At 43.6% G+C, this 22,987-nt stretch overlaps 1 protein-coding gene across 1 annotated transcript; it reads right to left on the bottom strand.

The window, feature by feature from the left end:
- Positions 1 to 1,631: 1,631 nt before the first annotated feature.
- On the bottom strand, positions 1,632 to 20,570 carry chrnb5a (cholinergic receptor, nicotinic, beta 5a). Its single transcript, XM_048996653.1, has 7 exons — positions 20,126 to 20,570; positions 7,891 to 8,036; positions 7,209 to 7,253; positions 6,537 to 6,646; positions 2,657 to 3,611; positions 2,138 to 2,280; positions 1,632 to 1,861 (listed from the first exon to the last, which is right to left on the bottom strand). The coding sequence occupies exons 1-7, from the start codon at positions 20,160 to 20,162 to the stop codon at positions 1,846 to 1,848; spliced, it is 1,452 nt and encodes a 483-aa protein (XP_048852610.1). The 5' UTR covers positions 20,163 to 20,570; the 3' UTR covers positions 1,632 to 1,845.
- Positions 20,571 to 22,987: the final 2,417 nt, after the last annotated feature.

Below are 22,987 nucleotides of genomic sequence, written 5' to 3'. Positions count from 1 at the left end.
AGTAGGAGAAAATCATTTTTGACATAGAACACATACGGCACAGAGGCCCATCCGACGTCCGCCGGATCTGGACGCACGACCTTATCCTTTTGGCCGGCGCGAATACACGTAGATTAGCGACACGCAGCTGCTTACAGCCAAGCGATTACAAGTCGTCATGGCGACGCAGACTTCGCTACCATATGTTTCAGAGGGCATGTGGGGATTAGGTAAAATATTTGTCCCAAAAGCAGTTATCTAGATATGTTTTACTTATACATTTTCAAATATTCCAACTCCATAGTTAATAGCTGACCGTCGTTTACATTTACATTAAATGATCCGTCTGCAAGAAATGTTAGGAGCAGAATTTATGACCAGTGTAATGTATCCAAGAAAGGCATATAATGTCATATACTCTTATATACTTAAGCAGTAACTACAGTGTGTTAGCCTCTCTTATTCCCCCCCCAACGCCCCCCCTTTCAAAAAGCTGGAGACAGCTCTGAGACAGCATTCCTGCGGGGGCCGAATCAAAGGCAAAACTGCTACAAAGTATCTGAAACCGCGGAAGCAGACGCTTTGATCCCAATGAAATAAAACATCCTAACATGATTTTTGAGAATTCTGGTTAAAACGTTTCTCGTGCAGTTATTGTTGAGAGTTTCCCCTGTTGAATTGTGAAATGATTTTTAGAAATTCCCTTCTCAAACACGCAAAAAAAAAGGCAATAAACTATTTTCAGAAACACCCACATACTCTTTCCTCTTGCTGTCAATGATTCAGGGAATCAACACTCCACCTTCATCCCTGATGTACTCTGGTGTCCCAGTTAGTGTGTGTGGGGGGGGGGAAGTCAGGAATGTCATCCAAACACACTGATGCAACACACCTTTAATCCAAAAGTAAACACAGATCAACCCACAGTCAGAGCGTTACATTCTTGATGAAATCCATTAGTATTCGCTGGAAACTTCTGTGACAATCATGCCCCAATCTGGCTCTGTATACTTGTAGAGAGTAATACTGAACTGTAGTGGACTACCAATTAAAATGATATTAGCTCAAATCTTAAATGATAGCCATCTGGATAAACGCATGCTTACTTCATAAATCCACCGCACTGCTCACTACGAACGAGCACACATTGTGAAAGTTTAGTAAAACGTTTGAAGGTTAGCGTCTGTAAGAGATCTTATTTATTCATTCAAATTCGAGCCATAATAATATTCAACATAATTTTCAAATATCTCTTATTTATTAATCCTTTGTGTATTATTTTTCAAATAAAGTGAAGGGCATCCATGGAACGACCATATTTATTATCATTAAGTATAAATTGTTCACATGTAATAATTTAACATGTAGTAGAAAATCACAAGTTCAACGTTTGATGTCAATCCCTCAATTCTCTTAATGTTTCATGTTGCATCATTTATTTTTTATATATATTAATCTCATTAATGTTTATTGATTTTTGTATAAATCCCTCTATCATCACATATTGAATTAAAAATAAAACCAATGGTAAGGTATTTTTCCGGGAAAATAGTTATGATAACTTGATGTTAAATGAGAGACACTTCACTGTAATTTTAACATAACAGCAACAAGTTTATTTTACCTTAAAACAATCACATAGGCATGCATATTGAGTGTATTGAGCCCCTGAGAATTAAACAGGCTCAGTGCCCCACTTTGGTTATATGATCTCAGTGGGATCATCCCACTTCCGTCATATGACCTCAGCTAGAGGCTGATGGCAGCCATGTTGGTGCACGGGTTTCTGTGCTGTCCGACCTGCTGCACGTGTTCGCTGGTTCGCCGCCTGCAGCAGCTCATGCCATCACACCCAGCTTGGTTTGTCTAGACATCGGCAAACCTAAAAAGATAAATAAACTGATTTTTTTTCGTAGACCTGTTTTGTCAGTAAACACATCAAGAATAGACTTCAGTCATGAAATCTTGTGTTGGTTGTTTTTATTATTATAAAACAGTAAATTGTATCTTAAAATGTCAAACAACATTGCAATAACCCACGAAGAACCTATAACATACAGCCTGTTTATAAAAATGCATATTTTGACCTTATCATAGCCATACACTGCGTCTGATATTAGATTACTGGCAGTTGCTGGAGGTGTTTTTGACTATTTACCCCTCATCTGCAGTCGGCCTGTTGTAGCTTTGGAACAAGGGTTGTGTGAACATCCCCAGTGTTCCCACCACGCAGACCAGGATGAATATCCACAGGAAGAGTCGGTCGATCACCATGGCCAAGTACTTCCAGTCTTTGATTACCTGAATAAGCAGATGATCTCGTCCACGTCAGGTATCCTTTACAGTGGTCAGTTTTCTTTGTTACATACCACGCTACGTCCACCTACATTTTCCAAAGTCCTAAATTAAGAGATTTAGTTAATTTCTCCATTTACAGCAGTGTTTTGCTTCACGTTCCTCAGGGACCCACAGTCAGTCCGTGTTTTTGCTCCCTTTGAACTCCCTACCAGACAGTCCACATTTTTGCTTCTTGCCAGGTGTTGGGAGGGAGCAAAAACGTGGACTGTGTGTGGGCCCCCAAGGATCGGATTGGGAAACACTGGTTTACACTAAATGGTTTACACTAAATGAACAGGCAGGCTCACAGAGCAGATCCTCCACTCCTTGGTCTACTCACACTCTCATCATCATCCTCGTTCCTTAGGTGCTCCGCAATGAAGCGAACGCCCTCCACCACCTCCTCCGTATCAGAGTCACAGCTAAGGGTCAACCTCCTCCTGAACTCCACATTCTCAGGATAGTCGCTGATCTTCCACTCATACTTCCTGGCCGACTCCTCATTCACGTAGGAGGAGTCTACGTTGGTCTGGACAAGCTGGAGGTCATCGTAGGACACCTGCCGCTGCTTCTGGTGAAACCTGCCCCATCGTTTGGGGCTTCTGGGTCTGTGCATGAAGAGGAAGGTGGGAAGCATTTCCAGGAAGAGCTTTTTGACCCAGTCTGGCATTCGGTGGGTGTTTGGAGAGCGGTGGTGCACGTTAAGCACACACACGCTGGTGACGATGGAGAAGGTCACCAGGACCATTGTAAACATCAAGTATTTTCCAATCAGTGGCACAGCCAATGAGGTCGGTGGGACGATTTTGGAGATCAAGAGGAGGAAGACAGTGAGGGCCAAGAGGACGGAGATGCACAAGGTCATTTTCTCACCGCAGTCGGAGGGTAGGTAGAAGACCAGGATAGCCAGTGAGGTGATGAGGACACAAGGTATGATGAGGTTAATGGTATAGAAGAGAGGCTTCCTTTTGATGATGAAATCGTAAGTGACGTCAAGGTAAGCCGCATCATCTGGGTCTTCGTTCTTCCTGCCCGGCAGAGACACGATATCCCACTCGCCGCTGGGCGTGAAGTCGTCCTGGCCGGCGAAGTCGCTAGTGAGGACGATATCGATCTCCGTGCGGTCGTAGGTCCAAGAGCGGAACTTAAGAGTGCAGTTCTGCTGGTCAAACGGGAAGTTCTTCACCTCGATCTTGCAGGCACTTTTGTAGATCGCCGGGGGAAGCCAGACGATATCGCCCGTGTTGGACACCACAGCATTGCAGTAAAAAGACACTTCATATGTCCCATCAGCACTGACAGGAGGAGGCACAGAAAAAGACAATTCAGCTTGTTTTTCTGCCGTTCGTTTCCTTCCCGTTATATATAGATAAATAGCACTGAAAGGCGTGTTATTATTAGTATTATTATTATTACATTGGAATAAATATTACTAAAAGGTGCATTATTCTAATTAACTATTTATATATTAAAAAGAAGCATTTCTTTCTGTCAAAAATGCAAATAATTTCTATTCTATCTCTACTACATTCAAAGGTACAGGTGAGAAAACACTTGATTGAGCTGGAAAAAATTAAACAGTCATGGATGGATGGATGGATGGATGGATGGATGGATGGATGGATGGATGGATGGATGGATTCTGCTATTCCCAATGATTCGCTGGCACAGTACAGAGAGGATTAAAAAAAATGTGCTCCCAAGGACACAACCTGCAGAACACCGCTGTTTAAATTCCCATCCCGACATCCGTTCACTTATCATCCGCGAGCAGTCACGAGCACGACCGGCAGAGTCCGGCCCGTCGCAGAGAACAGTCATCATTTCCCAAAGCGAGCTGACTCCCTCGCATCCGAGCTACACTCAACAGAATAAAGGAATTGTCCACGTGATCACGTGACCTGGCTTCTATCCTTTTTAACGTCGTTTCCTCCAGGTGAAGCTGAGCCTCATTTCCATGCACTGAATCCAACATACCGTCTATGCAGGAAGCACCTTAACAAAATGTAGCTTCATAAAGCCATTCAGTTCACAATGGAACAGCAACCTGAATACATAAGTAACTTTTCATTGCGCTGATATCACTCATACAGTGCAGTCTGTATATAAAACTGATTTTATAACTGTGATTATAAAAAATCAGAGTAAAGTAAAAATTCGGTGTATTTCAAAAACAGCGTATGTAGCATATTAAATCAGCTTCGGTACAATTCATAATATATGCCTGGATGTCCCTCTGATCAGATTTACCCTTTATATTGGATTATGTAATAACAAATGACCAAATGATCACTATTTATGCAAAATAATTACATTCAAAGGCCTGCAATTACCGCCCTTTCGCTGTAACATTTTTTTCATGATAATGACAAGGGGACGAATTACCATATGTCAGCCTTAAGTTTGTTGTGACATGAGACACAGATAATAATGTCTCCCAAAGGCAGCTTCCCAGAGATGCATACTGGGGCGGGGCTAGATAGGGACTGGTGCCAGCTGAAATCTGATTGGCCCACGGAGTGTCCCCAGTCCTGTCACTCACTGATTCAAAATATATCATTGGCTAATGATAAGGCCGGCCCCACTACATGAAATAAAGCCCCTCTTACATCACCACCTTGACAAAAATCTCAGAATGGCATCCGCACCCCACACACATTGAATTTTTAAGACGTAGCTGAATTATTATACTTAATCTAGTAAATATGCTTTTCTACATTTAAGGACACGCATCCTACATTTTACATTTGCTCTTATATCTGTGCCCAGAACTAAATACTAATTCTGTATGTCTACATCAGACGCCCTTCGGTTATGATGGCAAAAATGTGAAAAAGCTAACTGGGATTCCCTCTGCAGAATTAACAGGCACCGAGCAGGAAAGGGGCCAGGATGACAGAAATCATAAAGGGGGTGTTTCGGCAGGCGTGAGGGAGCGTCTAAAAATAACCGAGCGGGGTTGCATCAGGAGTACAGGCTCTCGGGATCGCTGTCAAGGATATTCAGGTCAAGGGGGTGAGGAAGAAAGAGAATTAATTCATGACCCAAATCAAGGCCCAAAACTAGTGGACACAAACATACTCATTAAAATAATGTGTTACAATAAAGGAGTTATTCATTTTAAAAAACACAATGGACAGTCTATCGTCAAAACAGCATTAATAGATTAGTATTCTTCAGAGATTGAGCACACATTGTCTTCTCCATGTGCTAATCATTTTCCTTCCGCTAGAGGCCGGTCGTAGCAGGAGAGATGGGCGTTTTGGTTGAACATTTATCCCACCCTACATTTCTTTCACACATCCAGTCATTGCTGGGTAACTAGGAGTCTCCTCCGTCTACATTGGCCGGTAGCTTAGCAATCGTTTATGTCTAATCGTTTTCCTCAGACTATCGATGCACTGCATGTTATCTGTTGCCTTCTTGCACAAACGCAGTCGCTGTTTTATTTAACTAAGTCTCCTTGGTCTCCATTAAATTCAAATCACCCAGTATCTACATCCAGCATTCTTTTACCCAGTAAATTACTGCAGGTTCCCTTACTGAAACAGTATGTGATGCCTCAATACAGGTAGATCTCACTTTCTGAGCTCCTGGCTTATATCTTTATGAGAACTGTCTGCAGCAATAATAAATTTCTGAAAAGTTACATATAACTCAAAAACGCCGTCCGTGGCCCAACAAAGATTTCAGATAACTTTGCTTTGTGAAATATCTGACTGTTCATCCCTGATTTGTACCTGGCATATCTGCACATGTGCTGTGTGAAATTTTACGGCATATTTTACAGCGGTGCCCGATTTGTCCCACTTCGCTTCACAACCTAACCTGATCCCATTTATACACCAGGTTCCTTTTACACACTGTTTGTGAGCCACAACACCAGCTCAGAATGGGCTACGTGAGGAGAAATACAGCCCATCTGCTGAACATCAATGTGACCAAGACTCACTCAGAATGTTACAGTTTTAGCAACAAAGTGCGGCGCAAATTTGCGACGCAAATGTTTTGACTGGAACCAAAGTAATCATTTTTATAACATTTAGATGCGAAAATGCGTCCCGCTTTACAGGTTTTCGACTAACGAGCGATAGTCGGGAATGAATTCGAAGTCGAGAACTACCTGTGCTTAACTGATGCCTTAACAAAGCCTTTTGAGCTTTCTGCTAATTATTCACGCTGGGGTCCAGCCAAGTGGACCGTCTCGGCGGCCATCTTACTTGTTGTAGAGGACGATGTCGGGCAGCCATATGTCCTGAGAGGGGACACGGAGCTTCTCGATGCCGTCATATTCTCGGGGGTCCCACGTCAGACGGTAGTCATTCCATTCCTGAGGGGGTAAAGGACAGCAAACCAAGGCCACACAGTCACCATAGAGGCAAACTCAGCGGCCACTTTATTATCTGGTTAATGCAGGCAGCGGCCTCCTCTGTATGCTGAGCCATGTGGCCAGCAGTACCTTATTAAGGAGAGGTCAGAGGACGCATTAAAGCTAACAGGAAGGCCTCAAGCGTTAGAGTAATGGCTCAGTACAGCAGTAGCTGTGTGGAAAGACTAGCCCTTATGTTATCATGTTAGCCCTTATACTGTCATATTAGCCTTTATGCTCTCATGTTAGCCCATATGTGATCATGTTAGTATGAATTTTATCATGTTAGCCCATATGCTATCATGTTAGCCGTTATGCTATCATGCTAGCCCGTATGTTATCATGCTAACCATTATGCTATCATGTTAGCCCTCATGTTATCCTGTTGACCCTTATGCTATCATGCTAGCCCTTATGCTACCACGGTAGCCATTATGTTATTATGTTAGCCCTCATGTTATCGTGTCATTCATGGCAGGGTATAAAGAGAATGGGGTGAGTGGATTCCACACGCAGCACTGGCCTGGTTCAGCCACACATTCGTGGTCATGATCTGCTCCCTTTCATTCTGCAACAGACAAGGCAGACAGCGTCAAGTGCCACCTGCTGATCACAATCATCACACGCATGCCTGACAGATTATGACACAGACAATATGCTTCTGATTAACATCATAAATGCAGTTTTATTTGCATCCCATTTGCATACCAATTCTACATTTGAAAATGCAAATCAAACCCATATCTAACCGAGATGCATGATTAATTTATGACATGTATAGTAATAACTTGTCACCCGTTCACACCAGGCTACCATCACTGCTTTGCTGGTTGTTTAGATGCTAATTACACGAAATCAAGACTCAACCAAACACACCACAAACACATCCAACTAAAGTTCTAATTTGTTCTTTCAGGGCTATTAGACGATGACCAAACTTCTACTCTGGGCCTGGACATTCATGGTCCAGCACTGATTTTTACATTTAAAGAGACCGTACTGTTTGACAAGTGTTTTCTGACACTGACAGAAAAGAGCAGGAATCAGAGTGAGCTAACTGCAGCTGATTGGTTTCAGCAAGGTGGTAAAAATGGCTGAATAACAAAATAATGTGTCCCTTTAAGAAAGCAATGGGGGCTTTTATTTATGGAAAGGCGGGGATTTCCGTCAGAACCAGAATCCCGTGACGAAGACGAAGAACTGACCACACTGATGAGCTGGGACAAGGAGACCTGGATGGCAACGGTGAGCAGCTGGCTCCTGTTCACTGCGGGTCGGATGAGCTTGTTGTAGTGCTCCGGACCCAACAGGTGGCTGAGCAGCCGCTCCTCTGCGTCGGAGGCCAGGCTAACTGGGGAGAAGCACGGCAAACTGGACTGAGACCCATGGCGGACCTGCTGATGAGATGGCTGACCTTCATCTGTCGCTGAAGGAACTAGTTCCGTCATTTCTTCCGAAAACCAGACATTGTCAGAGCAATCAAGGAGCAAGCCAGGGTACTCCCTCTGTCTATCTATGCAATCTTCCTCATTTTAAATAGTCATTTTACTACCTTATATTCTGATTTGACTATAGTTCTCTTCATCTAGAAACTACTCTCAATGTGAATCTATGATTTTGAATGTATGATCTATGTATTTGGTTTCGTGTTCATTGAGAAGTTACTGAGGAGCCTGTTGTGCTGCAGCTTGGAGCCCAAGACAAGTTTCCTTCGGGACGATACCTTACTTACCTTACAAAAGCATGAAGGGCATATAACCATTACTGTTACATTACATCATCACAGCAGCTCAATGTACTATATTATACAGCAAGATAATATCCATGCATCTGTCTTATATAGTACAGGGGATTAACCCTAAAGCCTGTCAAAGTCCAGAAGGATGGAGCTAAAAATAAAAACAGCAGACCCACAACATCCAGAGGAAATGTCAGATGGGGACGGCAAGCATGTGAGGAAGGGCTTCGTCTTTTAAGTCCACTGAACCTGTCAGGCTTGAAAAAGACGAAACTCAGCACCCTTCAGTGGTTAATGTATGGATCCGACATTGTGTCCCGGCAGCCGAGACAATTTGGGATTCACCACTTTCGCAGCAAGACAGCTTGCTGTAGTAGCTGATATTTCAATTGCAGTCGCGCTCATGGACACAGGCTGTCTGCTGACAGAAGTGTATGGGTTCGCCAGACCTCTGCGTGTCTGTGTATCGGAATCTATGTGGCGGTACTTGGACGTTTCAGTGAAAACAGAGACGCATAAGCCTGCCTGTCTGGCCTACTAGCCCATAGTGTGTGGGAAAAAACACACAGAATTATATCTACCCACCCATTCATCCATCAGCCATCTTTCATAACTGCCTCAGAAATCTCAGAAAACACAGAATACACCCCACACCCGAGTAGTTATAGTTTAAAAAGCAATGTGTTGTTTTAATCATATTTAATATTCACTTCAGTACAAAGGTTGGCATTTCATATGACCAGACAAAAATGAGTTATTTCAGCTGCCTGTCGGGGCCGCGGCCACGTCCGGAACAAATGTGTGCGTGTTTGTTCAGGTTCAACAGAAATGTCAGGACGAGTAGGAGCCATGACTCTAGAGACCCCTTCCAGTGAGTCAGGGGGTGGGACAGGCCCCAGCTGCTGCCCCCCCATCTCCCGCTGGCCTGACAGACTCCCCTGGCTCTGCCGTGATCCGCGTGCCGTCGGTCTCGATCCGTCAGATCCGTTCCGCTTTCCTTCTCCTCATCAGCCATCACGCAGAGCCCTGTCAGTCACTTTTAGGTTCAAGCTGGGCTCAGTTTCGGAGCTCGTCTCCGCCGTCACATGGCTGGCAACCGCTAATGCTGGAAGACCCAGTAATATGTCCATAAATGGCTCGATCCTCTTTTGGCTTAATTTTATCCATCCGTCTTCCAGCCACTCCAGTCCAGGCTCTAGGGGAGCCTGAAGCATATCTCTAGCAGCACAGGACACCCTGGATGGGATGTTAGCTCATTGTATCTCACACACACACTACTGACATGCAGTGTTAAACTGCAGGAGGAAGCTCATGTAACAAGGAGAACATCCAGGCTCCAAACACGCAAATCTGGAGTGGAGTGCAAATCCCTAACCCTGGAGGTGTGAGACAACAGTGTCACTCACTTATGCACCACGCTGCCTGAGGATTCATATTTAACCACCCGGGGGCCTTGCAGCCAACACTACACCCACGGGATGTGCTGTTAATTCACTGCCATGCAAAAATATGGGAGGGAAGATTAAAAACACAGATGACAACCAATGGGGAGTCCCGGCAGACATCAGGGCACACCCACAGATGACATCCAATGAAGAGACTTGGCTGCGACTGGGCCACACCCACAGATGACATCCAATGAAGAAACTCAGCCAACACTGGGCCACACCCACAGATGACATCCAATGAAGAGACTTGGCTGCGACTGGGCCACACCCACAGATGACATCCAATGAAGAAACTCAGCCAACACTGGGCCACACCCACAGATGACATCCAATGAAGAAACTCAGCCAACACTGGGCCACACCCACAGATGACATCCAATGAAGACATTTGGCTGACAATGAGCCACACCCACCACTTCAGGATAAAGGGGGGCCAGTGAGCCGACGTGAGGTGAGGACTGAGTTCGGCTGATAAACGCGACCTTCCCCCATGGAGACTGTTGCCATCACTGCTACCTAAAAGATCTATTCAGAATGGACTGGTCTGCTCAGCAGTGAAGACCCTCGCAACACATCAGCCAGCCCCTCCCTAAAACCAAAGAAATCACCCCTCCCCCCACACCAGACAAATCACAGTCTTACTGCCCTTCAAACGTAAAATAAGCCATTTAATAATGCATTTCCTCTAAAAATATCAGTTCTTAAAGTGTTACGAGCAATTTTCTGAAAGCTTCACAAATCACCATCCTTCTTGAGAGCCCAGTTTCTCAGACTGACCCCCAGGGACCCCTACTCAGGTATCATACATGTATTATATTCAAGTATCATACACACAGCTATAACTGTTAATAAAAAAGCATAGCATAGTATAGCCATGTTTATTATACATTATGAATGCTCTATGAAGCTCTCATCTATAATGCACCATAGATACCTTCATAATGCATTATAATACCTTATACTGACCATTATAATGCATTATGAATGTATCTATAATACATTATAATGACTGCTTTAATTAAATAATTTGATTTAATTTAATTAACCAATATTTTCGTCATCACAGCAAAATAGTTACCTTCAATATCTTTTAGTAGGTCTACTTAAATATTATTGCGCGGTCCCCGAAAAAACATCGGGACAAATTCTTACATTGAATTTCGTGCACTGAACCACGTTATAAGAAAACTCACTCAGCGACATTCATTTGACTGCGCGTGCTAGATAGAGAGTCCTACACATCTGTCATTACCTACAAACAATACAGATGACCAAATATTGTCTATACTCCGATAATAAAGAACAGAATTATCGAACTAAACATTCACGCTGCATTCATGATTCTATTAATTATTTGTTTTGCTGGCGTTTTAAATACATATATTTGAAGAAGGCGATTAATGAATGTGACATTTTTCAAACAGTACAAGCAATTATTGTTCGGCTCCAAGCAATAATTATGCTACACGTCACACCTCTGAAATATTCTTACACATCCATATGGCTGGTATGCAAAATCCACTACATGCTGTGAAGATGTACACTAAATTATGTGTAAGTCTTGAATTATGCAATGCTAATTACTAATTCAAGTCATTATTCAATTCCAATATTTAAGTTCAAACGTTCCAAAGCACGCGTTTCTCATGCAAAGGCTATTATACTCCACAATACAGTTATATGGCCGCAGTTTAAAAAATAAATGAAATTATGTGTATCACAATAAATGCATCACAAGATTAAAAACAGACCAAAAAAGCTCATTTTATTATGCAATGTCATTTATGTTTAGAGATCAGTTATACATGCGCTAAAGCGTTTCAGTAAGTGAGTAATTCTGTATATCAATTAAATTAGATTATTGGTTTTTGTAACGATCGCTGAAGTTCTTTGCTTACCTCCCACAATGGAAACCAGGAGACAGAATGAAAGAGTCCCGGGGGTGAGCGTCACCATGTCTGCTAAGTCCCTACAGAGAGCTGACGTTCACAAGTTACTGTTTTTTAGAGTATTTGTTTTCATTTGCAAAGTATACGCTATATAAAAAAATACGAGCAACTCAACTGCCTTTTGATCCTCTGACCATTTTATACAAAGTTGCATCTGTGCACTTTTCCAACTTCTGTGTCATACTCCCAGAATCAAGCACCGTGGCCGTGGCGAGGGTGTCACCGGCAAAAATAATACCGCAATAAATATTGCAAGTTGACGTGCGGGTCTTGGGTTATGATCGCGGTGCGGCTGCCGCCCGGAGCACGTTTGCAGGATCAGATAAGATTCATGGTTTAATCCCATCCTGGCGCCTATCAGGTGACAAATGTTAGAGGTATCAGATGTCCATTTACCTTGGAGAATATGTCACTTATCGGTCGCGTTAAGGTCATAGCAAGAGAGACGTAAATTAATGCAAGGGTGGATTTCTGACATAATTGTTAATATGCGGATAGAGTCGTACATGATTTATTAATACGATTCAAACGCCGTCGCCTTTGTGGCCCTCGAACCACGTGGCTGGGGCGGGACATTTGGGGGACACGAATTAATTATTTAAATTCAAAGATCTATTTATATGGGGGGATGAATGAAGCCAAATTAAATATTTGCTCCCCCCTCCCCAATTCCTACACCTGCTGAATATAGCACAGGAAAAACATTAAAATCCATTATCTTTTTCCACGTAGGAGGGAAAGACATTTAAAGTCTAAAGTAACCAATTAATTCAGTTTTGTCATGTTCACCTTTAATTTAAGTTTTCTACCAGATATTCTGAGTGTAGAAATTGCACTGCCAGAAAAGAAGGGAGTACCAATCTGTACCTACGCTTGTCTGTGGGCCGGTACCCTCGAGGGTCTGCCAGTTGTACCCTTAGCTGTTCGTAATTGTAGCTTATAGTCTAATTTAAGGTATAGAAACGACATTAATGTAACCCCAATGGTACAAAAATGCTACTCTGAGTCCATAGGGTACAATTGGCAGACCCTTGAGGGTATATAGCCCCAGCGGCAAGCAAAGGTACAGACTGCTACTAATTTTTTATAAGCACTGGGTGGAATGCAAAATCTATTGTCATAGAGTCAGGGGTGGAAATCAATCCATCCATCCATCCATCCATCTTTTATACCCACTTGTCCTGTGTAGGGTCACAAGATTCTGTGTCTAGGGTGGAAATCAGTCAACTAAATAAATATACAAATTTATCATTTCCATTTTTACGTGACACACCCTATCAGCCCTGGACTTTGGAGTCCCCCATAGTGAATTCTGATTTGGGGGGGGGGGGGGGGGGTATCCCACTTACCCAATAGCCCACCAGGAAAACGCCCAGTATGCCAGATGGCCAGTCCAGCTCGATACTCCACTCACACATCACAGAAGAAAGGAGATCCCAGGTCTATGTGATTACTGGTGCATGTTTACTTCTCTTCAGTTTTCTGCCATACTTTAAGGACAGTTAGAGTACAGTCATCCAATTCATACTCCTACTGAAGTGTACTGAAATACACCGGCATCCTTGTCATAACAGTCACAGACGCTGCAGGCACTCTAAAGATCCATTATGCCGTGTGTTAGTGCTGAGGTTCCGCTTCTACTCATCCTCTAAAACAGTGCTTCCTAACCCGGTCCTCGGAAACTGACATACAGCCACATTTTTGCTCCCTTTCAGCTCCCTGCTAGACAGTCCACATTTTTGCTCCCTTTCAGCTCCCTGCTAGACAGTCCACATTTTTGCTCCCTTTCAGCTCCCTGCTAGACAGTCCACATTTTTGCCGCCTCCCAGCTCCTGTCTGTGGGTGCCTGAGGATCGGATTGGGAAACAATGCCCTCAAACCCTCCGGATCACAATGAGTTATTCCCTCTATCCGCATCTGTGAAGTGATGTCACTGGAAAGGTCACATGACTAAATATCGGGCTTTTGGAGGAGAAGGATTTCCCCCGATTCTACCTGCATATTCTCCAATTTCAGTTGATGTAATTGTCAAACGGAGCCTTTTAAAGGCATGATTTGCATACTAGCGATGGAAGCTGACCACACACTTGCTGAAGGCTTATTTATGCAGCGACAATGAAGCGTGGAACTGGAGGAGGAGGATCGGGGCTGAATGTATGTCTCTGACACTAGAAGTACCAACAGAACGTCTTTGGTTTCCTGTCTTTCAGGACCCCCCCCCCCCCCACACACACACACACACACACACACACACACGCCACTCTCACTGCCCCTCCTCTGACGTACGATTAAATGGGTCCAGCCGTGAGGATTATTTACGACAGCTGATCTTGACACATGGTGATGACTCACTTAAATCTGCTTGGCCTACAGTCTCTGTGCTCTGGAGGGGGTGTAAATGTGGAGCCCACATACTGCAGTCACCCTGAATAAAACCTCAGTGGGGATGATTAAAAGAAAAACACTTGAATGAGAAAAGGCCGTCTAATTTACTATAAGCAGATGTACTTGTATCTATGCACCTACTCAGAGCGAAAGAGGAGAATCCTGTCAGGAGTTACAAGCACACAGAGTTTGCTCTCAAACACACATATTAAAACAGTCTGACCTCTGAGCTCATAGTCATTTTATATGAATATAAATGAACACTTGCATACAAATATGTATCTAGTTAGTAGTCTATGTAGTAATTCTCCCCTTAAGGGAGAGGTGTTTTTTTGCATATTTAATATGAAATTTTCATTCCCTTCTGACCTGATCATTGTGCTTTCTATTACATTAAAGTTGTTAATTATTAAGCTGTTAATATTAAAAGGGGACATTTAAAGAAAGCGCATAGCATTGCATTAGACACAAGTGCAGTTCTGCTTGCATTTGAATTGACTGCAGAGCAGCTCCGTAAATGATCGCTACCGTCAAACTATTCTCTATCATTGGTGCAATTAGCCTGAGATGAATGGGAAAAAAAGAGGGCTGTTCTACACTGTGTCGGGGCCTGACTAGGAAAACCACAAAACACGAAAATAAATCAGCATTATTTTGAACTAGTTCTCGCTCATCCGTCTGTTGCTTCTAGGCTGGTCACGATATAAATAATGTCCCACACCACGATCTGAGACGCACCCTGACCTTCTTAAACGAGTCTGTGAATGACAGTAGACCTACACTACACACTTATTCACTTATTCAGTTTGCTTCTGTTCGAGAACCAGACGCTTATCTGCACCACAGTGGCTTTGCAGAGCAGGTCTGCTGAAGAATGGCCGCTGAATGCAGGTGTCCTACATCCTGCTTCACCAGACCTCTGTTATCCATTAACTGAGCAAGAAGGACCTTTGTTTGGAGGGAACAGTAGACTCGAATTTCCAGGGCTGAAATTCTGAACATCCTCTCGGAGCAAAACGAGTTTCCTCCTGGCATTTTTACACAACAAATTGGTGTTATAGTGTGTCACCATGCAGGTGTTTGCCCCGTAATGAGCGTCCATCGCATTCAGCGCATTTCTACACCGTGTCTTAGTGCTCCCGGGGATATATTTTCAGCTCACTGTGAATCCATACAGGTATTTCTTGACCATCTCCTGACGCACCTGTTCTGGTTTGTGTCTCAGACTTGAGATTCTTTTTGGAAAGACATAATCAAAGAGGTCACCCACTGTATTCATGTTTCCATGGATAATATATTAAAAAACCGTGGTTGTACTTGAATCTGACCTGGGTTTAGGCACTGAGTAGGGCACTGGCAAGAGAGAGTGTAGCGTGATCTGCTGGAACCCAAGAATTAAACAGAATGAGTCACTTAGTGAGGTCGTCTCACAGCTGCAGGACTGCAATTCAGCCCGTGTGGAGTTTTCACTCTTACGGGTTTCTTGAGGGATTCTGTCAAGGTCGCTTTGTAAATCTAATTGGCCTTTGCTATACCAACAGATCACAGGTGTTTTTAAACAGCGATTGCGTTATTTTATCTGACTGATTGATTGATGAGTTTATTGATTTGTTAATTGAATGATTGATTGGGATGAAATGTGTTCCCCCTAAGCCTGTCACTCCAGCTTCCAGGACTAGTGCCTGCATTTCCTTTGTGGGTAATGGTACTGTCCATCTATCACGCTCCATTCCCATTCTGAGTAACACACATAAAATTGCGATAAATGCGATAAACCTGCTTCAGCCTTAGGATCTCGGTCGCATAAATTGCAGTGGATGGTGTCGGACTGCTTGCTTAAAGACAATGACAGCTGGATTGCTGCAGGTGATTAATGAACAGGCTGAAAGAATCTCCGAAGCTTTCGGCCACTAAATTTATGCTGAGGGATGTATGCTGTGGAAGAAACTCGGCAGACAGCGAATGGCTTTAACGATGCGACAGCCTGCTTCTGCGGCTCCGATCGTGTATTCGTGAAGAAACAGGACAGTAGCCGGGTGCAATGTGTGTTTGTATGTTCAGCCATGCGACCTTCATAGGCGCAGATGGCAGGACACTTGGATTTTTCTGGATGGATGTGGAGGGGGGTTACAGACCTAAATGGTGATGAACATGTCACAAAAACTGCAGATAGATCTCCGTCCATGTTCCCAGAGAACACAGTAACAGAACAGAATCCTAACGAGGCACAAAGTCAAGGTCCACCAAAAGAGAGGAGCCATTAAGGGTAAGCAGCAAGTGTCGACCAATGCCAGAACCTAATAGGAAACTCAATTAGACACAGGTGCAGCCTCTCAATAATGATTTGATAATCCACTCACAAGAGGTGGAACTTTAACATGAAACCCTGATGTTGTTCTCTGGCTCCCTCTGGTGGCCAGGTCAAGAAACAGCATTTGGAAAGTGCGGGCTGGCATCTCGTTAAATTTTAATTAAGTGTTTCTGCCCGAAAGGTACATAACAGAGCGATTTCCACAAGATTACAGTTTACATAAACAACCCAAGAGGATTTCATAGTTTTATTTACCCACGTTTAGACATATACAAAACAGAAATGATGTTTCAAAGCCTTGACGTAGATTTTTTTTGTGTGTTTTTTCTTAAGACGCCTAAATCAATATCACACGCAAATACAATTTTCACTTTCACACATTCATTGAGTGTATTAATTTAATCAGACAGATTGTGAATGCCAGTATACTGACTCTGTCCAAGCATAATGATTCCTCGTCTCTTGTACTGCTTACAAATTCTTTTTTATTAAATGTGGTGCATTGTTAAAATTAATAAAAATAAAGTAAAAAAAAAAATATTGGAATCAATCATCTTGGTGAAATAACTACGACTTTTGTACTCCTTTGATTTAATTAGCGTGCTATTTATATTTTCATCCATCGGATCGTCTTCTGTACCACTCGTGCATTACAATGATTGTGATACAACTGTACAGTGAATATAAAAGCCTGAACTCGGTTGGTAAAGCATTGTGTTTTTAATCTGGACGTCTAGGATTCAAGTTCCCCTTCAGGCTGTAATTCACTTGTGCTGGAATAGCTCAGTTGGGAGGGCGTTAGGGTGAAGATTTAAGGCCCCTGGTTTGGTGTTTGGTTCCAGCAGTGTACAGCACTGGTTCCCCAGTGTAATGGCTAGCACTCTGAATCCAGTGATTGGAGTGATTAGTGGAACCTGCTATCTCACGAATAGACTGCTGCAGCTGTGTTGTCAGGTTTACTAGCTGATTCAAAATGTGGCAGCAGGTCTGATATTCAATCAGCTTAAATTCTCTCCAGCTCAAATGAAGGTCGTGGCTTTCACAGCCGTTAACGGACAGGATCTCCATGTTTGGTCAGCAAACCAAACTCCCCAGTTGCCGAAGCACGGCCGACCCTATTTTGGTTTTCATTTTGGTTAAATAAATGTAAATATCAGGGAACAATTCACTTAAAGACAGGGAGGCATATAATATATTATAGATGTGTATCAGATTCATGGCAGCGTTACAGGGGAAATACCACCCTTACTGGCCCATTTATAAACTCCATATTGGAACAATATCCATCTATTGGCCTGAGCATAATAGCATTCTTATATTTCCAACACTTGCCTCTGTTAGCACGAGCAGGTCATGGTGCATTTGTTACTGCACAGTGCTGTAACGTGCTCCGGGAAGGTCAGGCTAGCGGCTTTGTTGTCGCAAATGATCTTCCGTGTGATTTGATTTGAGGTTGCAGGCGGCCATTTCTTTTTCCATTAGACCTTAATGCATGTTACACGTCCCTCTCTGCACTTCAGCCTGGTATATTATTAATATTCAATCCTTGTTGGCGTTTTGAGACACCGACTGTGATGCCTGGCCATTCTTAATCTCCCTTTATCTCCGATAGCTCCACAAAAAGAAAGACAGCAAAAGGACTCAACAAAGCAAGAGCGAGAACAAAGTCTGGTGCAGTTGCAGCCATGTCTGTCATCCAATTATCACATCAAAGGGCCGGGTTAAGATCAAGTCAATATTTCATACATGCGCTTTTGCTGCAGAAAGGAAGATCAATTGCAGAGCCAGATCTGACATGTTTAAGCAGCCATCTGATGTCCTTCGTTTATGTCGGGAGGTTTCAAACTTTTCTAATCGCCTCGGAAAGTATTGCGCTCTTGATCTTGGGAGCTGCTACGGCGAAAGTTGTGGACCGGGGTGGGTAGTGGGTTGCAATGGTACAAACCAACCGATGGCATGTACCACAGCTATAACCGAGGTTTAACTACGTAAAGGGCACCCTGCGTACCACATAATTTGAGAACCATCGGTATACAATTTGCGTCAAAATAGAAATATGGTGGAGTTTTAATAAACTGTTACTTTATTTATTTGCTATTGTTCATTCAGACATACAGAAAAGATGCATTGCCTTTACACCCCATCTTCACCGGATGAACTTTTGAAATCTACCCAGTGTGGGAAGCTAGAGTTGACATTTCATTATTCCAGCAATGCTTTCTGCACCATCTCCCCCTCACTGGTGGTTAGGATGTCAACACCGAGGTCCCACAGATAATAACAGGGTCTGGATCTTATTTTGGGATCTAAGTGAAACTGACATACAATTGTAGACCATTAAAATAAGACTGAAATCTGATAAAGAGCTGGCGTCTCATATGAATATAAAAACCGTTTCATTAGTTGCTAGGACATTTAACACTTAAGAGGTTTCCCGATTAAATACATTCCGTTAGACCAAAAATGGATTTTAAAAAGTCTGTGTTTGCCGCTGTAAATGTTTCCATGTCTCTACAGCCAAACTCAGTCATGTGCGGCCAATCAGGGCCAAGAAGCCTATGGGGCACTGTCCAATCACAAGTGCTTATGCTACAGAGAGACCGAGTGGGACAAGCAGCCACTGGTGTCCCTGAGCACTGCCCTTATTAGTCAGCAGGGGGCAACACGAACGCGCTACCTTAACACACCCCATCCCAGGAGAAATGACTCCCTCCCAAATGTAGATATACGAACATGGACACCTTCATCCAGGACGCTGTCTGACAGCAGCGGCCATTTACGAAGGTGTTTATTAGACATCATAATAAAAGCATCACAGACAAATTAAGCTTAGTTCCAGGGGTGGGGGGGAGTTTGGTGAAAGACGGGAAAAAATGTTTACAAAGGTAATTAAACTTCAGAGTGCGCTCAGTCACTTTTGTGTGCATCCTTGAATCGCTGCCAGTACCAAATGATTTCTTGTTTGTCAGTAATTGTCTGTAACTGTCAGGCTTCTCTATGAATTCCAGACGATGACAAAGGCTGTGCTTTTCAGCAGGGCTTGGAAGACAAGCGCCTTCAGAGACGAGTGCCTCTTAATTACCGCGCAAACTCACCGATCTGCATCTCTAACCCGCTTGACTTAAATCCAATATGACCCCAATTAAAATGTCACCACAAGCTCCCAGAGCACAATACAACTCAGGCCCTGCCTCTAGCTGCTCAGTGCAGAGGCCTTGCTGTAGCTTACCGCCCCCCCCCCCTCCCAAGAGTGCACATCTGCAGCCCTGCCTACAGATCTCCTCCCCACATTGATCGTCATCAGCAAGATCGGCATGAATTCCACCCCCGCGTTCTCAGTGCTCTTTCATATGTCGAACGCCTGATAACGCCTGATAAAGCCTGATAAGCACAAACAGAAAACACAAATGACATTAACACTGTCACACCGCCAGTGATTTTTAATTCATAGTATTCTCTTGTTCTATAATTGGCTCTTTCTCCCTTGTGCTTGGCGCACGGCGGTACGTTACTCATTCTCATTTGTTTAATGCAAGATGCTTGTTTTAACTGAGCTCATACGCCAGGGTCCTTAAAGCCCTCAACATCGAAATCTGGACCCATACTCACATGTAGTGTTTGTCACGAGTTCCTGGAAGCAAGACATGAACCAGCGACTCCAACGCTGTCTCGTGAGGCCTGATTCCACCGTAGCAATTGGATTAAATACCACATTTATGTATTTATCCAGAAATTATAGGGCACGAGGCTGGGCGCTATTTATATCTTTTTGACAAAATGAAATTACTCCCAAAGTTATTTTATTTTTTGGGAACGCTGTCACTAACTCGGGATTACGGAAATCTGAATACAATCTGACCTACATATTCTTTTCCCGAGCTATGGAGACTAACGCATACCAGGACATTTCGGCGAAATCCTCAGTTGTTACGTGACAGTGTTACTAACGGAACCATTATACCGTACCTTTGAATATATCTAAGAAAAAAATATATAACGAATGCGTTTTGGATTCCTATCATCCTCCACAGGGTGGCGCTACGTTTCAATAGGTGAAGCGGCGTTCGATGGAAATACACTCCAGGTTTTACTAAAGCTCTTGGTCCCCTGTTATGAGTCTTAATCCAAAACGATTCCTTGCAATCTTGCGCGCATAATAAATAATATGCCAGTATTATTATTGCCGGGCAACACATCCCTGAAGAATACATGCATGATTCATAAATGCCCTGCTGATGAATATGTTTACGATCCAATCACCATGGTACCTGCGGCAAGTCCCTCCATCCCAAGCCGCGAGCTTTAATTATAGGGAATTCATGCATCGCTGCTGACATCTGCAGGTAGTAAGAAAAATACCTGCACCCTCGTGAGCGAGTGGTTTTCCTAGGGCCGCCTGCGCAGGTGGGCGCTACATCACGTCACACCGCAACACGTCGGAATTTCCCCGTCGATAAGCCCCGATTTTTAAACTTCTATTTGTATTATATAATGTTTGTAGTTCCCTTTCAATAACATGTTGGGAATGTCTGGGGACGCTGAGTGATCTGTGCCGTGACTTGACCCACGAAAAAACGATCAGTATTGTTGTAGCCACGGGATCTGATCCATCCCTTAAGCAGTTCGTTTGGCCGGGGGGGCGGTTGCAGGCAAGAAGCCCACGCAGGCACCAAACACAAGCTCACAGATCAGCAGAGGATTATAAATCAGAAACGGGGCAGATTCTATGTGGATAGACTTGTGTCTATCGGCAGAAGAAACATCAGTGAAGCGGAACTGAATGCGTACTCCGTTAGAGACTCGTGTTTTCAGAAGGTACATAAAACGTGATCGTGTCAAAGTGGGATTGCCATTAAGAGAACTTAGCCATGAGCCAGCAACATAAGGATGGAGCTACTTGAGCTGTTTGATGTAGAAAACAAAAGCGTGACAAAATGTCATCCCAGCCCTCAAGCCAATACCAGCTGCCAATAGCTGAGCAGATCGGCTGCAAACTTGGGCGATTTGGACTCTGACGCAGCAGTCAGTCACCGACGGGCTGCTGTAGGCTCTACTGAATGTTCAAGATACACATTAAGCAGAACACTTACGATGGGAGGTGGGGTGACAGGGAGAACCAGTTTTGCCATCCGGATGGCGGTAGTGGGGGGGGGCGTCATGGCCACGGATTTGGAGAATAACCGTTTGGAGACGGTGGGGGTCAATTCAGTGCACCTTGTCGGAACAGCTTCAGCGCAATGACCACAGATGATGAAGGTGTAGACTGTAGAGGAGGCGGGAGAGGATTAAATTCCGAGGGAGACATCAAATGCCCAGGGCAAGGGTTCAGAAACTGCAGGAAGTACAAACGACAGACAGAATGAGGAGGCCTCAATGCTCACAGCTGACGTCTGCCTCTTCAGATGACGACTGTCGTCAAAGGTTTGCAGATGATCTCAGCTGAACGCAATGTTACTATTGCGACACGTCCATAGTTTTGTACCTATTACATAACGTATAATGCAATCTGCAGTCTTTTTTTTTTTATCTGGGTTGTGCATGCTTTTACTTTTTAGGAAGTCATTCCTTGTGTAGGAGGTAGGAACGATTTTCACAAAATGCAGTCTTCTAGCGGCGTATTTGGAAAAAAAAACAACAGATTGCAACATGCATTAATATATTCAAGCATGCTTCCTAATGAGATGCTTTGAGATAGATGGACCCTGTCTGCCTTCCTTTTGGAGTGAACGCACTCATTTTGACCGTGACTATAAGCTATAAGCAGCTGCACATTCTGCAAATGTATTGAAGCTGTACCGATCCATTCAGCCAGCGTACCAGGCCATTTCTGTCCAGGTTGACTCCCTATGAAGCAGCTCGGAACAAAGCAAGTGCTGCTCCGACATGTGCACTCGATCCAGGGCTAGGACCTAGTTCATGGTTACGCCTGGAGGAAAACTAGGGATGGCAGAAGCAACAGAAGCATTCGAATCAGTCGTCGTTCAAGTGCCTCAGACTGGAAGAAAAAGGGCTTTTTTGTAATAATGAGGAGAATTGAAGGACACTACAGATACAGGAGCAATTCAAAAGCATTCAGCTTTTCCTCAACATCAATTTAGCCTCTTAAGCACCCAGCTTGCCAAAGTTGGCATGTGCCCGAAGGAATCCATATTCATTCATGGCAGTATATTCCGCTAGAGCCAGAGTACACACAAAGTAGTTTATACATCAGCATATAGTTTGGCTTTTCCTTACACATTAACAAAGCAGTGACTTTCACTTTAGCATTTCCAGGACGTGTCACTTAAATTCGGGCTCCTTTAGTCTCCTGGCGTATCAGATATCGCTTTGTCCAAAAGATAAAAACTAGGCTAGAACCCGAAAAGCAGAACAAACATCGGGAACTACCGACAAGCAGCTGACGTCAGTCCACATCGTGGATGGAAATTATTTTTCAATGACAGATCGGGGCAACTTCCTTGGCAAACATCC

Source organism: Brienomyrus brachyistius, chromosome 25, assembly GCF_023856365.1.
Source record: "Brienomyrus brachyistius isolate T26 chromosome 25, BBRACH_0.4, whole genome shotgun sequence".
Lineage (NCBI taxonomy): Eukaryota > Metazoa > Chordata > Actinopteri > Osteoglossiformes > Mormyridae > Brienomyrus > Brienomyrus brachyistius.
Note: the sequence above shows the minus strand (reverse complement) of the source record. Positions and strands in the feature narration are given on the sequence as shown.